The sequence below is a fragment of the Ursus maritimus genome, unplaced genomic scaffold (genome assembly GCF_017311325.1).
Source record: "Ursus maritimus isolate PB19 unplaced genomic scaffold, ASM1731132v1 scaffold_6, whole genome shotgun sequence".
In the NCBI taxonomy this organism is placed as follows: domain Eukaryota; kingdom Metazoa; phylum Chordata; class Mammalia; order Carnivora; family Ursidae; genus Ursus; species Ursus maritimus.
Genome location: NW_024426774.1, coordinates 3,002,436 through 3,016,454, shown reverse-complemented (window position 1 = coordinate 3,016,454; position 14,019 = coordinate 3,002,436). Strand labels below are relative to the sequence as shown.

The 14,019-nt window shown below is 52.0% G+C and overlaps 1 protein-coding gene across 2 annotated transcripts; it reads left to right on the top strand.

Moving 5' to 3' along the window:
* The first annotated feature begins 2,614 nt into the window (after nucleotides 1–2,614).
* Nucleotides 2,615–13,915, top strand: IAH1 (isoamyl acetate hydrolyzing esterase 1 (putative)). 2 transcript variants are annotated; one of them, XM_040622821.1, is made up of 6 exons: nucleotides 2,615–2,729; nucleotides 4,255–4,307; nucleotides 9,073–9,221; nucleotides 10,697–10,858; nucleotides 12,367–12,443; nucleotides 13,592–13,915. In XM_040622821.1, the coding sequence occupies exons 1-6, from the start codon at nucleotides 2,649–2,651 to the stop codon at nucleotides 13,772–13,774; spliced, it is 705 nt and encodes a 234-aa protein (XP_040478755.1). In that variant the 5' UTR covers nucleotides 2,615–2,648; the 3' UTR covers nucleotides 13,775–13,915. The 2 variants fall into 2 exon arrangements, with proteins under 2 accessions (XP_040478755.1, XP_040478754.1); XM_040622820.1 differs by having other exon boundaries at nucleotides 12,322–12,443.
* The last annotated feature ends 104 nt before the right edge of the window (nucleotides 13,916–14,019 follow it).

Genomic DNA, 14,019 nt, shown 5'->3' with positions numbered 1-14,019 from the left:
GTAGCCTAGTTACTTGTGACGTCAAATGGCCTTTATTACAACAGCTTGAGTGCTGCTAAATTACCAACTGGTCCGTCCGTCATTCCAGAGCTCCTGAATAAGCTGCCTATTATTTTAGAATTTGATTCTGCTTCCAGGCACGTGTGCAGCTGCCAGTGAAACCTTTCATCTGCTCGTAGCAACTCAATCAGGGCGTCTTAGTGTCCTTTTTAAGGAAAGAAAATGCATGATGGTATTTTCATATCCATATTCTGAGTGTGAATAGAGATTATCACCTCAAGAGCCTTTTCTGTTTCTTCCCTCCTGATACTCTTGGCAAATTCCTTAATTTGTACATTTGTAAAATTATGACTTTTGGGGTTCAGTGATACTGTCTTTGTATAATATCTACATTCAATTCAGAGATAGACTATAATTTTTATGCTTCAAGTTCAAGGGGATTCGGGTGTGAGTTGTTGAATTGCTCTGCGTGTAAATTAATCATGAGGCCAGTTTCCTGAAGTCTGTAATTCAGACTTGCGAATAACCGGACACAGGAGTGTGGGGTGCGGCGTGCTGAGGGAGCAGGTCAGCCGGGGTGTTCCTGGCGGTCCGCTTCCGTGCACAGGTGTGACTGCCGCCTCTGCGGGGACAGAAGCTCGCTCTCACCTGCGCAGCCCAACTCGAGAGTCGCTCACACTCACTGTCAAGCTAAACGTGTCCGCCAACCACAGTCCCTTAAGTCCACTGACCCTTTGAGTCGTCTCCTTGCCTCACCTCTTGGTGACTTACAGCCACCAAGCGCTCCTTCCCTGCGTTGTCGTGACAAGCTTGAGTACCCTAATCTGAAGTTTCATTTGAAATATTTATTTCTGTAAGATACTCCACTTCGTCTCCGGCCCAAACCAAAGTTCTAAGGGTCACCTTTTGTAAGTGTCATGTAAGATTTTGCTTTGATAGATTTTTTTTTTTTTAAAGAGAGCAAGAGAACAAGCGGGAGAGGGAGAGAATCCCAAGCGTGGATCCCAAGGCGGGGCTGGATCTCACGACCTGAGCCGAAATCAGGAGTCAGGCACTCAACTGCAGAGCTACCCAGGTACCCCGGTTATGAGCTATTTAAAAACATTTTTAAGAAGACAATACATTCAGTAAAAAGGGAATGTGCCTTTTCTCCTCGTCCCTCTCCCTGGGACGAGTTAAGGATTCCCAATTGCTCCTGAGTCCGCCCTTGTCTTCTCTCCACGGTGGCTCTGAGTCCCAGTCACCCTGTCCCCTCTGCTTCCTGCCACAGCCTCCCTGCTCTTCTCTAGTTGATTCCTGAACTGCGCAGACCCGCTCTCAAGCCTTCCCAGCTGAAAGTCCTTCAGGGCTTCACTGTAAATAGGATCGAGTCCAAACACTTTAAGCCAGGTGTTCTCAACCTTGGCTACCTGCTGGAATCACCTGGGGAGCATTAAAAATAGACTGAGGTCCACATTCCATCGGAAGTCAAGTTAGTGGGTCTGGAGTGCGGATCCTGGATCAGCACGTTTTTAAAGCTCCCCAGATGATTCTAGTTGAAGTCGGGGAACTCATGGCCTAGGACGTGGCTGTGCTCTGACTCACGCTCCCTGCCTCTCCGGCTCCGGCCCTTCTCTCACCAACACGCCCCGTCCCAGCCACAGTGAGGTAGGTCCACGGTGTGCTGCTCCCCTTGCGATTCTGGTTTTCGCCTTATGCTCGGTTGCTTGAAAACATCTTCTGGCTCGTTTTTGATCCCAGCCATCATACTTCCTGGCACAGCTGAAGTGTCAGGGACTCTGACCAGACTTAGTCCTGGAGCTCCTGTGCGGAGGCCCCCACCTTGGCTCTGTCCTTGGCCCCCCTGGGTCCTGCTGGGTACCTGCCCAAATGCCTCATCCCCCTCCCTGGTAGCTTGCCCCGGCCTGCCTTCAGCAAGAATCGGGTTTCTAGTAATTGTACCTCCTTCTCCCCTTCACCCTGCTCCTTGGCTATGGATCCCCACCTTCCCTATTTCTCTTTCCTCCTGCAAATCCCCATCTTCCTTCTTGAATAGTCTGCCTTCCTGTCCTCAGCAAACGTCTTAAGTTTTTCTTTGAGGTCAAAGCCTTCGATAAATGCTTGAGTCCGTTTATTTAACAAGATGGGTGTAATGAACGAGTCTCTCGGAAGCACTTCCTACTCCACCGATCTTCACACTTTGGCCATTTGCAGGCCCGCGTGAAGGGGGACGTTGGCTCTGGTGGCGGCGCCAGATCGGTCTCCCTTCGGGCTCCCGGCGAGTTGCCGGGCGGCCCCGGCCGGGGCGCGGGAAGGTGCGCGGCCAGGCCGACCCTCCGGGAGGGTCTGCGGGCTCCCCGGGGACAGGGCGCTGCGAGCGCCCCGCACCTGAAGGGATGAACCAACGAACAGCGAGTCCGCCTTGTAAACGGACAAACATGAGCTTTGCAAGGGGCAACGGCTATCTCATGTGTTAAAAGTGGCCGGTCGGTCGCCAGAGGAGTCCAACTCCAGGTGCCCCGGGGGTGTGGCGGACAGCCAGCCAGACGGCGACAGGACGCCGAAGATCTGCTCAGGCACCTCCCCCACCTCCGCGGGCGGCCCCGCCCCCGGCCGTTGGCCCCGCCCCGCATATCCGGCCCGGCCCCGCCTCTCGGCTGGCTGGCAATATGGCGCTGTGCGAGGCGGCAAGCGGCAGCAGCTCTCTGCTCTGGCCGCGGGTGTTGCTCTTCGGAGACTCCATCACCCAGGTACCGCCGCTCGGTCCTCACAGGCGGGTCCCTTGGGTGTCGGCCCCGCTGAGAGCTGCGGGCCTAGCAGCTCAGTGGCTCTCCTCGCACCGGGCTCCCGTCCGCCCCGCGGTTATCGAGGCCACTTCCCTGCACCCCGCTACCGCCTGCACGGCCTGCCCGGAAGGCTGAGCGCCCCGGTGGCGGGATCTGTTCGGGGATGCCTGCAGCTTCCAGCAGCAGCCGCCTCCAGCGCCCCTTCGGAACCCCCCGGCAGGGCTTCCCGTTTCTAGTTGCTGCTCGCTTCAGGGTAACGGTGTGGGTGGCGCAGTGCTTGCACACCTGGGTCACTGAGCCAGTTTTACGGGTGAGGTGAAGTGCAGGGGAGTGAAGTGACTCGCCTCAGGCCGCGCCCTGGAGTGACAAAGCCTGAGTTCATTGCTTTCCGTCAGTTTTAGGAATAATCGGGAGACCTGGTACAAGTAGGGGCGCGTTGTTTTCATCCTTTTCCACGAAACCTGCTGTAGTCGCTCACAGCACGGGCAGCGCTTTGTCCCCGAGCTTCCCGGGAGGGTCACCTGCAGGAGCGCGGTGGCGGCTGAATCACTTGCTGAGGTTTTGTGCAGCCGGTTCCACGCAGAAAACCCTTGGAAACAGTTTCGCCTCTGCTTCCTCTGGTGGAACAAGCTGATCTTGAATAAAATGTCTCCAAGAATAACGCAGTAGATCACCTTTTCACCCAAGATCTTTTCAACTCACATTAAGGAAAAATATATTCTACTTCAGGGAGGAAGTACACTTCCAAAAATTACTCCCGTGGTGGCGTTGTGGGTTTTTTTTCCTTACTTGTCTCTTCAAACATGACTTCCTCAACCAATTGTTGTGTATGTGCCAATTTTTAGGCAAGAAGGGCAGTAAGGGCTTTCCAAATTTATAGGAGTGTATTTTTAAAAAAGGTTACCCCCCCCCCGAGTTCTGTAATTAACTTCCTTATTCTTTTCCATTATGGAAATGTACAGCATGGACCTTGTTTCCTAACTGAACATACAGTTGATTTTATCTCTTGTGCATAAAGTAGCTTTTTTTTCCCCCTAAGATTTTATTTATTTGAGAGAGAGAACAGGAGCAGGGGTGAGGGGGAGAGTGAGAGGGAAAGCAGGCTCCCCACTGAGCTGGGAGCCTGAGGTGGGGCTCAATCCCAGGACCCAGAGGTCATGACCTGAGCCTAAGACAGATGCTTTAACTGATTGAGCCACCCAGGTGCCCCTAAGTAGCTTTTCTAAGTAAAAATGACTCTAATATTAGGACTTAATAAAATGCAGGTGACTGGCTCAAATCCAGTTGATAGGGAAGAAGACCCCTAATTTCCAGAGTGCTCTAAGGTTTAGCTGCAGTAATTCCTGAAGTGACCTCTGAGGGAAGCAAATGATGAGGCCGAAAAGCCTGGGAGTAGGAGAGGAGAACAAAAGGCGCTGCTGACCAAAACGCCCCTTTCTAAAATGCGCTAATTACATCTCTAAGTAGTAATGGACTTTTCCTTTTTCAGTTTTCTTTCCAGCAGGGTGGCTGGGGAGCATCACTGGCTGACAAGCTGGTCAGGTGAGAATAGTTTCTAGATTGATACTCGGGTGTTTATTGATGGGAAACTGTAACTGCATCTGAGGAGAGAGAGTGAATGATGAAGTTTGAAACGGTGACTTCCTCCTGTCTTCATCCTTTCGGGCCTCTCCTGGTTAGTGTGTATATACAGGGTTGGGGGAGAGGAGGAGGGAGGGCAGGTGCTCAGGGTTCAGTAAATTTTTGCGGGATGTGATATCAAACCCTAAAAGCTGTAGAAAAGATACGGGGTTTGGAGCCGAACAAGTACAGTTATTCACCATCTGAAGTTTTTTCAGTTATTGTTGTGGATGTGATTTAAATGAGTAATAAGGAATTCGATTGAAAGAAAGCAAAGTATATTCATAAACCAAAGTTAGAGTCATTTTTGGATAGAGGTTTTTGTCCCCCAAATTCTCTTTGTAAAAGAGAATAGTGATGATTTTTGGCATTTTGTTTGCCGGCCTTAATGTAAGCATACGCTAAGGAAATCCTCAAAAGGGGGAACACTGCCCCAATTCAAGAGGCTAAAAAATACTTAGATTTTCCACATTAAAAACAGTAAACAAGTATTTAGAGTATCGGTGAACTGATCAGTTTTGTGGTCTTTAGAAGAAATAAGCTGGATGTGCTGCCAGCTTTTATTAGTACTTGATAATTTCTTCAGTATAATTAACACACCGAGAAAACATATTTTATTTCCAAAGGTGAAATGTCTTAAAATGTTTTCACTTTCTCCTTCATTTTTATCCCCTAAACTAGAAATGAAAAAATTGACGTTTCAGCTTTTTCTGTTCCCAAATGCTTTCTCTATTTAAGTGGACTTAATCTAGAAACATGGAAGTTTTCCCTTCTGTAAAATGGGAGGATTATACTCGCTAAGTTCTACTGAACGCTTACCAGGTGCCAGAAACTAAAGTGCTTCCTGTGTATTGACTCATTTAATCTTTACAACTACCCTATAATACAGAGTGAGTTGGTCTCCGATCCATTTTATAGCTGAGAAGAAGAAGGTGCAGAGGGGTTTTGACAAGGTCACACAGCTAAGAAGTGGCCGGTGGCCGGCTCCAGAGCCTCCAGAGATGATACGGTCACTTCCTGTCACGTTGGGAGGCTGGAAATGCTCACGTGAACTTGTTAGGCACCTGGAACTTGGAAGTGCTCAGTAAATAGTGTTTGTGTTTAGTAATCCGGTAACTGTTTAATTGGTCTATTAATCTTTTCCGAAAAGCTAAATAATTCAAGCGGCTTGGAAAACCAGGCATTTCAAATGTTTTACCAACACATAATTTTTACCAAATGTTTCATAAATAGTGAATCATTTTATTTTATTTTTAAAGATTTATTTATTTGACAGACAGCCAGCGAGAGAGGGAACACAGGCAGGGGGAGTGGGAGAGGAAGAAGCAGGCTCCCATCGGAGGAGCCTGATGTGGGGCTCGATCCCAGAACGCCGGGATCACGCCCTGAGCCGAAGGCAGACCCTTAACCGCTGTGCCACCCAGGCGCCCCAATAGTGAATCATTTTAGTACTGAAATCCCGTGAGAATTGATAGTTTACACCTACGCTCGCTGGAAGGCCACTGAATTAGAAGGTCGTTTTCAGAATTGGGAGAAGTTACAGGACAGTTGGAGACACTGTGTGGTCTGTTGCCTCCCACCCCTCACTCCCGACAAGCGTCCCGTGGAGGCCGCTGCTCGGCCCCACAAGGAGGCCGCACGTCGGTGAACTCTGGCCCCTTCGGGCTCCCCGCCCGGAGCCCCCGCCTCTGCTGGGCACACTCACCCCCGCCGCGCTCGCCTGAGTATTAGGAACTAAACTGGCACGGGGGGAGGGGGGGCGGCAGAACCCCGGCGGAGGGAGCGCTGGCGTTGGCGCCCGCGGGGAAACTGAGGGCTGAGAGACCGGGCAGTTCCGCCGCGCCGTCCCTTTTTAGCGCTGGGTTCTTTCTGTTCCGCCCCAAACAGCTGCCCCTCCGGGCATTTTCATCTTTCGCTGCGCGAACGCTTGGGGGAGTTTTTAAGGATTTCGGAGAGAATGCGCGAGCGCGGGGAGGGGCGGAGAGGCTCAGGCAGGCTCCCCGCTGAGTGCGGAGGGGCAGGGAGGGGGCCGACCTCACAACCCCGAGATCGGGCCCGGAGCGGAAACCTGGAGTCGGAGGCTCCACCCACTGAGCCCCCGGGCGCCCCCGGTCGGGGAGGGTCAGTTTTCACGTCCGCTCCCGCCGTCCGCGCAGCCCTGGACTGACTCACAGCGGTTTGGGGGTTTTTTGAAGTGTGGTGAACACAGTGTTGGGTTAGTTTCAGGAGGTCTGATTCAGTGTTAAATGTAACCCGGTTTCCAAGCTGTCAAGAGGCACCTCGCTGTACCTGCCCTTCTGTACGCTGCGTGGATAGTAATAAATCTAAAATCTATCATCGTGTCCCACGGGGACATCTTTTGTTTTAGCATTATAAAAGCATTTTAATAATTATTAAATCTACTTAAATCCTCTTAAAATTTATTGATATATTTTCATTTTGTTTCTTTAGCCTTATCTCAGTATTTCTTTAACCAGAAATACTGGAAGGATTTGAAAGAGTTAGAATAAACTCAACTTTTTCTGTTTTTAAAAGCAAAGATAGGCCTCTGCCTGGTTTATAAAATGAATTAATCTACATTGTTTCTGGAAGGCAATCTCCTGGAGCTGGATGTTTGGCAAGGAATTTTTTAGTTCATTCTTACCCTTTTCCCCTCTTCATCTGAACTTAGTACTTGTTATTAGCCACGAATTTAAGTAAAAACTTTTCTTGGGGCGCCTGGGTGGCGCAGTAGTTGGGCATCTGCCTTCGGCTCAGGGCGTGATCCCGGCGTTCTGGGATCGAGCCCCACATCGGGCTCCTCGGCTGGGAGCCTGCTTCTTCCTCTCCCACTCCCCCTGCTTGTGTTCCCTCTCTCGCTGGCTGTCACATAAATAAATAAAATCTTTAAAAAAAACTTAATGTGCCAGTTTCTGTAGCCTCTGGAGTACGCTGGGCACTGTTGATGATACTGTTCAATCCAGAGAAATTCAGGTAGCCTTCCCCTTTCAGAAGGGAACCTTAACAGTTTCAACCCTGGGCCTCACTTGTACTTTTTTCCTGGTTCACAGCCTTATAATAATGATTTTTTTTCAATATGTAATGGCTGTTATTTATTGAGCTCCTTGCGTGTGTCTGACAACTCTTAATCTTCACACTGCCTAACAGGTTAGGCATTAGGTTCATCTTTTGCAGCTGGGGAGCCTGACGCTCAGAGAAATTAGGTAAATGACCAAGGCCCGAGCTGCTAGTCAAGGGCAGGGAGATCCAGACCCTGGATGCTGATTCTAGACTTTCAGCTTTCCTGCCACATCACACAGGCCTTAGGGAGGAAGCTGCCTTGCCTTCTGGTTTTTTAAGCATTGCAGTGACTAAACCAGTGATGGGATATTAAACAGACTCATCTTGTCAAAATTCTAGAGTATTCTTTTTTCTTTTTTTTTTTTTTTAAGTAGACTCCACACCCAGCATGGAGCCCAGCGTGGGCTTGAACCCATGACCCTGAGATCAAGAGCTGAGCTGAGATCAAGTTGGATGATTAACTGAGCCACCCAGGCGCCTCAAGAGTATTCCATTTTAAATTGAGTCTTTAAAATGGCTAGTCAGCTTTTTGTAATCATCAGACATGAAAAACACCAAGAATCACACTTAGAAATAAATGCGGCTGAATTTTATTATTGTCCCCAAGACTTAGACATTTTGAGAGCTTTTTGAGTAGTGGCAAACCAAGTCCCCTCCTGTTGTCTCAGCATCTGTTGCCTGGCCTTGTAGCCCCGTGTTCTCTGCTGAGATGTAGGAACTGGAACTGTACACCAAAGTAAACCACATCGGTTTGCTAACCATAAATTGTGCTCTGCGATTTTTTTTTTTTTTTAATTTTCATTATGGACAACTTTAAGCATCTACAAACATACCGGAGCTCCCGGCCACTAAGTAAAGGAACAGGGACACAAACCCAGGCAACTAGCTCAAGATCCATGGTCTTTAATTGTACTGTACAGTACTGTGAATCAAACCATGTATTTTTAAGAAGGAAAAACTATATAATTGAATCAAAACCATGGGGGGATACAACCAATGTGCCACTGGGAGGGGGGCTGTTGATAATTGGCAGGGGCAAGAGTGTGCAGGAACTCTGTCCTTTTGATTTGCTGCACACCTAAAATGCCTCAAAAAATAGTCGAAAAAAGTCTCAAATATTCTACATAGATATTCCCAGCGAACAGCGTTACCCTTGAGCTCCAGCTTGTTAGTGACTTTCTGCCCAAGATGCTTGCTCAGATAACACCTGTCTGCTGTGAACTCCCTGTGACAGGACCCTCCAGGTCACGCGCGAGTCCACAGACAAGATGGCGGCCCCTTTGCTCAGTTATTCATAACCCTCTTGTCAAGGAAAGACAGCCTAGATCTTGGGAAGACTTGACGTCATGTTCAGCTATGTTACTGCTCTTCTCAAAGTGAAAACGCGTCAGGGCGCCCGGCTGGCTCAGTGCAAAGAGCCTGCAACACTTGATCTCGGGGTCCTGAGTTCCAATCCCACGTTGGGTGTAGAAAGACTTAAATAAACTAAAAAAGTGAAAGCACGTCAGAGCCAGGTGACATGCGCAAGTGCCACAGCCTGGAGGGCACACACTGTGGGTTCACTGCAGAGGGACTAGAAACCGTTCTTTGCCCACAATTCATCTCTTTTTAAAATTCTTCATTTCAGAAAATGTGATGTTCTGAATCGTGGATTTTCAGGTTACAATACCAGATGGGCCAAAATCATCCTTCCAAGATTAATCAGCAAAGGAAACAGTCTGGACAGCCCAGTAGCAGTTACAATTTTCTTTGGTGCCAATGACAGTGCGCTGAAAGGTAAAGGCATTCCTGTGTTTTCCTAATTTATTTTTAGTTATTTTGTTTTGCGAGCGAGCATGTGAGCACACACATGCAGGAGGTGGGGGGCAGAGAGAGGGGAATCTTTTTTTAAAGATCGTTAATTTATTTGAGAGAGAGAGCACAAGTGGGGTGAGGGGCAGAGGGAGAAACGGGCTCGATCCCAAGACTCTGGGCAGACGCGTAACGACTGAGCCACCCAGGCGCCCTGGAGAGGGAGAACCTTAAGGAGGCTCCATGCCCAGCAGATGAGCCCGATAGAAGGCCTGATCTTACGACCCTGAGATCAAGACCTGGGCAGAAACAAGAGTTAGACGCGTAACGACTGAGCCACCCAGGTGCCCTGGAAAGTATCTTTTAAGCACTCCTATTTAGAGCTGCTGAGTTTGGAGTGAGATGGGCACGCTCTTACGTAACTGGTGGGGAAACCTGTCATCTTTCTGGAGAGAGATCTGACGCATGCATCAAAGGACCTCCCCCATCTGGAAATCCAGCCTAATAGTCAGTGATGCAGCCGGAAGGGCAGACACCTGCTTCTAACGGCAAAGAGGGTGCCTCGCGGTGAAGTAGGGGCATCAGGCTGGCCACCCGACAGCTAACCATGTTTTCAAGGACTTGTGGCCACAGAAATGCCCATGTTATGTGAAAAAAGAATATGGTTATGTATCTTCAGTGTGATCCCAGTGTGTTTGTTTTTTCAAGTATGCGTATCAACATGGAAAAGAGAAGTACACCCAAGTGCCACCCTGGTGGTCTGGGTGGTAGGATCAGGGGTGATTTTATTTTGTTCCTGGAATTATATTAAACTGTGGTTTGCAAAATGCCTGCAGTGAGTCTTCTAACACTTGCATGGGAGCCCAGGCAGAACCGTTAACAGGAGTGGCAGCCACAGCAGACGTGTGTTTAGGGAGTGCTTCTGGGGGCGCCTGGGGGGCTCAGTCGTTAAGGTCTGCCTTCGGCTCAGGTCATGATCCCAGCGTTCTGGGCTCGAGCCCCTTATCGGGCTCCCTGCTCAGCGGGAAGCCTGCTTCTCCCTCTCCCACTCCCCTGCTTGTGTTCCCTCTCTCGCTGTCTCTGTCAAATAAAATCTTAAAAAAAAAAAAAGGAGGGGGGCGGAGTGCAAGGCGCCTCGCCCTCGGGCTCACACACTTTGCTGAGGTCATTTTCACGGCCCTGGCAGGGAGACCCAGCTGTCCTCATCTTACTAGTGAGGGGATGGAAGCACAGCCAGGTCCAGCATGTAGCCCAGGGTGCCCGCTCCGAGGCATGTGGCCGCTTCCGTCCACGGCTCAGGCGCGTGGCCACCGGGAGGCGAGCGCTGACAAGGCCCCAGGGCCAGAGCCTCAGAGCCGGTCCCGCGGCCCCTCGCCCTCGTTTCTGTGAGCTCGTGTGCATCTTAAGTGTGGTCACTTGTAGCGCGCGTGCCTTTGAGTGTCCGTGTTCCTCCCGAACAGACGAGAACCCCAAGCAGCACGTCCCGCTGGCCGAGTACGCGGAGAACCTGAGCAGCATGGTGCGGTACCTGCGCTCTGCGGGCGTGCCCGGGCCGCGCCTGGTTCTCATCGCGCCGCCGCCGCTCTGCGAGGCCGCCTGGGAGCGGGAGTGCCGGCTGCAGGGTAAGCGCCGCCGCGGGTGTGGACGGGCAAGCCGGCCGCGGAGAGCCCGCAGCCGTGCGGGGACCCTGACGTCCACGCGGGGGTGCCCTCCGGGCTTCCCGGCCGCGGGAGGTGCCGGCAGATGCCGCTTTGCCCACTTCCGCCTGAATGTGGCCCTTTCTCCGCCCAGCCTCCCCTGTGCCTCTCTCCCCCCAAGACGGAGGCTCCCCTGCGGGCTGGCGGGAGGGGGGGGGGGCTCCGTGCTCCCGAGGGGCGGACCTCACGCAGCTGTCCCCCTGCCGACGCCAGGTCTCCGCCTGCCGGCCGCGCCACAAGGCACTTTGTCCCCACGCTGTTCGTCTTTGTACCGTTAGGTGCTAAGCCAGAACCTGGCCAGGTGCTCAGGGCAGAGAAGTGACTGGAACCCAGTTCCTGGCTGTCGGGGGCTAGGGAGGGCGGCAGTCCTGGCAGTAGATACTAGCGGCAACGGGATTCACGGTCTGATAGATGTACTGAAACAGTCTGTTGAAAGTACAGAAGCAGAATCTAGAGATGTCCAGAAAGTTCCCCAAAGGCGGTAAATAGGGCAAGTTTAGCCTGAAGAGGAGGACAGACAGGGAGGAAGGGGCCAGGCCCGCTGTCAGACCTCTGAAGGGAGGTCAGGGGAAGTGGATGACTTGCCCTGTCATTCACTCCGGAGGACAAAGTGGGAACCCCCCCCCAGCGGCCATCCTCTGGTGATGGCTTGTGAGCTGGCAGGTCTGTCCTGCAGAAAATTCGTGCTAAGCCTGGATGAGCAGAGTGCCAGTGAGAGCTACATCAGTGCTTCTCAGACTGCAGCTCACAACCCATTCATTCGTGGTCACAAAACCAGTGACATTTTTTGAACGGAATAGAAAAAACTCAGTACCTGGGACACTGTTTTGTGAGACTCGTTTCACTTCCGTGGACGTGGGTGGAGGCCTGCTGGAGAACCGCAGAGGGTTCATCAATCAGCCAGGTTCCTGAGCCGTGGGCTACAAGACAGGCCTGTAGGTTTTGGTCTTGTCCGGGGCTGCCTCTGAGCCACAGCGGCGGGGTGGGGGCTGCCCGCACAGCCCACGACGGTTACAGCCCAGCCCTCCGCAGAGAACGAGCCTCCACAGCCCCTTCCAGCTCTGCCCTTCTGTGGCTGAACCCCAGTGAGCTTCACTCCAGTGCAGGGGCCTCTCCTCACACATCCAAATTCAGAGGTGTCGGCCCAGTGTCCCTCTCTGGCGTCCCCCTGGCCCCCCTCCGTCCACACTCCAGCCAGGCTGCTGCTGGGCTTTCCTGCCTCTGCACTTCCATTCCGCATCCCCATGGCTCTTGGTTCCGTAACACACGGGGACCATCCTCCCCAAGTCGGGTCTGTCGGTCCGTGCCTGTGCACGTGCACAAAGCATCTGGGTCAGCAGGGCTGGCACAGGGCCAGCTGCCACCCGCACGCGCTCTCTCCTTAACAGGCAGCAAATTAAATCGTCTGAACTCGGTTGTTGGTGAATACGCAGGTGCCTGCGTACAGGTAGCCCGAGACTGTGGGATCGACGTGCTCGACCTGTGGACCCTGATGCAGGAGGACACTCAGGTAGGGCCTGGCTCAGTCCTCGGGGTGAGTAGGATCCCACAGACGGGACCCTGCTCTTGTCGCTTTCAGATTAAACCAGAAAGCTGGGAGGGTGGAGGGGAGCCCCCTGCCCAGCCTGGTTCCTCTGCTGCGCCCAACAGCTGGCATCCTTCTCCAGGACCCCTTCAACAGTCAGGAGTGGGCACAGAGTGAAATAATAAGCCAAAAATGATTCCTATTTAAGGACATTCAGGCCAAATTCTTTTAACACCCCCACCCCTACCGTAAAACTTATTAAAAGGCAGAACAATGAATTTAATTAAACAGGACATAGTGGTGGCTAAAATTCATAGTTTGAGCTAGGTAGCTCTAAATATTTTGTCTAAAGCCAGAAAGCCCACTTAGAACTATAACGGGTGAAAGCTGGACCCGCACAGAGTGATACAAGGTGGCAGTCTGACGCTTTCCTGTAGTTATGCTTCCACAGGACCCAGCAGCCCCCACACTGGGCGTTTCCTCTGTGAAACCAACACTTGCCCTTCAGCCCTCCTCCCACACTTGGCCTGGCCCTGTTGTTTCCCAGGCCAGGAGCAGCAGGGGAAAGCCCCCAGAGTCCTGGCTTCATCTGGGTTAAACGTCCATCCAGGAGGTTGGGGAAGGCTGTACTGCTCCAGAAGAGGGAACTGCATGCTACTGTGTGAGGTGCTCTTAAAAAGTCCTTTGAGGTTTTCTAGAATGGGGGGTGGAGGTGGGCTTTTCTGAGACATATGCTCTAAAATGGCAGAGAGGAGCACCGAGGCCTGGGGAAGCCCTGGTCTGGAAGAGTTGGGAAGCAGCTGGCCAGCAGGGACAGGGGCTCGGCTCAGGGCGAAGGCTGCTCCCCCAGGAGAAGCGGCTCCTGCTCGGGGCTGGAACCACCTAATAAGCTGCCTGTCCCCCTCCTCCCTAGACTAGGGCAGTCAGTCAGTGTGCCACCCTGGGCCCTTCAAGCAGCAGGTCGTGTTTTGTTGACAATGCGTGTTCACTTGGTCAGCCTCTGCCTCCGTCTGATGAGCTGGAAGGAGGGCTCAGGCGGGCTGACTAGTACGCGGGGCAGCGAGCCTGCACCCCCACAAAGGGCTGGGGAGCAGCCGGCACCCCACGTTTAACTTCGCTCCCCTCCCTTGCAGGATTTCTCAGCCTATCTGTCGGATGGACTGCACTTGTCGCCAAAGGGAAATGAGTTTCTGTTCTCCCACCTCTGGCCTCTGATAGAGAAGAAAGTCTCCTCCTTGCCTTTGCTGCTCCCGTACTGGCGAGACGTAGCAGAAGCCAAACCGGAACTAAGTCTTCTGGGAGATGGGGACCATTAGACACAGAAAACCCAGTCTGGCCATTAACTTGCAGAAGTTGCCAGTGCGACGGAGATCCCAAGATAAGTGATCAGACCTTTGCTCAAAAACCACTGAACCTCTGCCACCAAGATTAATAAAAGCATCAGAATTTTTAGGGAAGCTCTGTACCTCAGTGTGTTGTGTTGCCGTAGCTGAGGCAGGTGTCCTCAGTGCCCAGCGACAGAACCAACCCCGGGCAGCCTGTTAACTCCATACATGGAAAA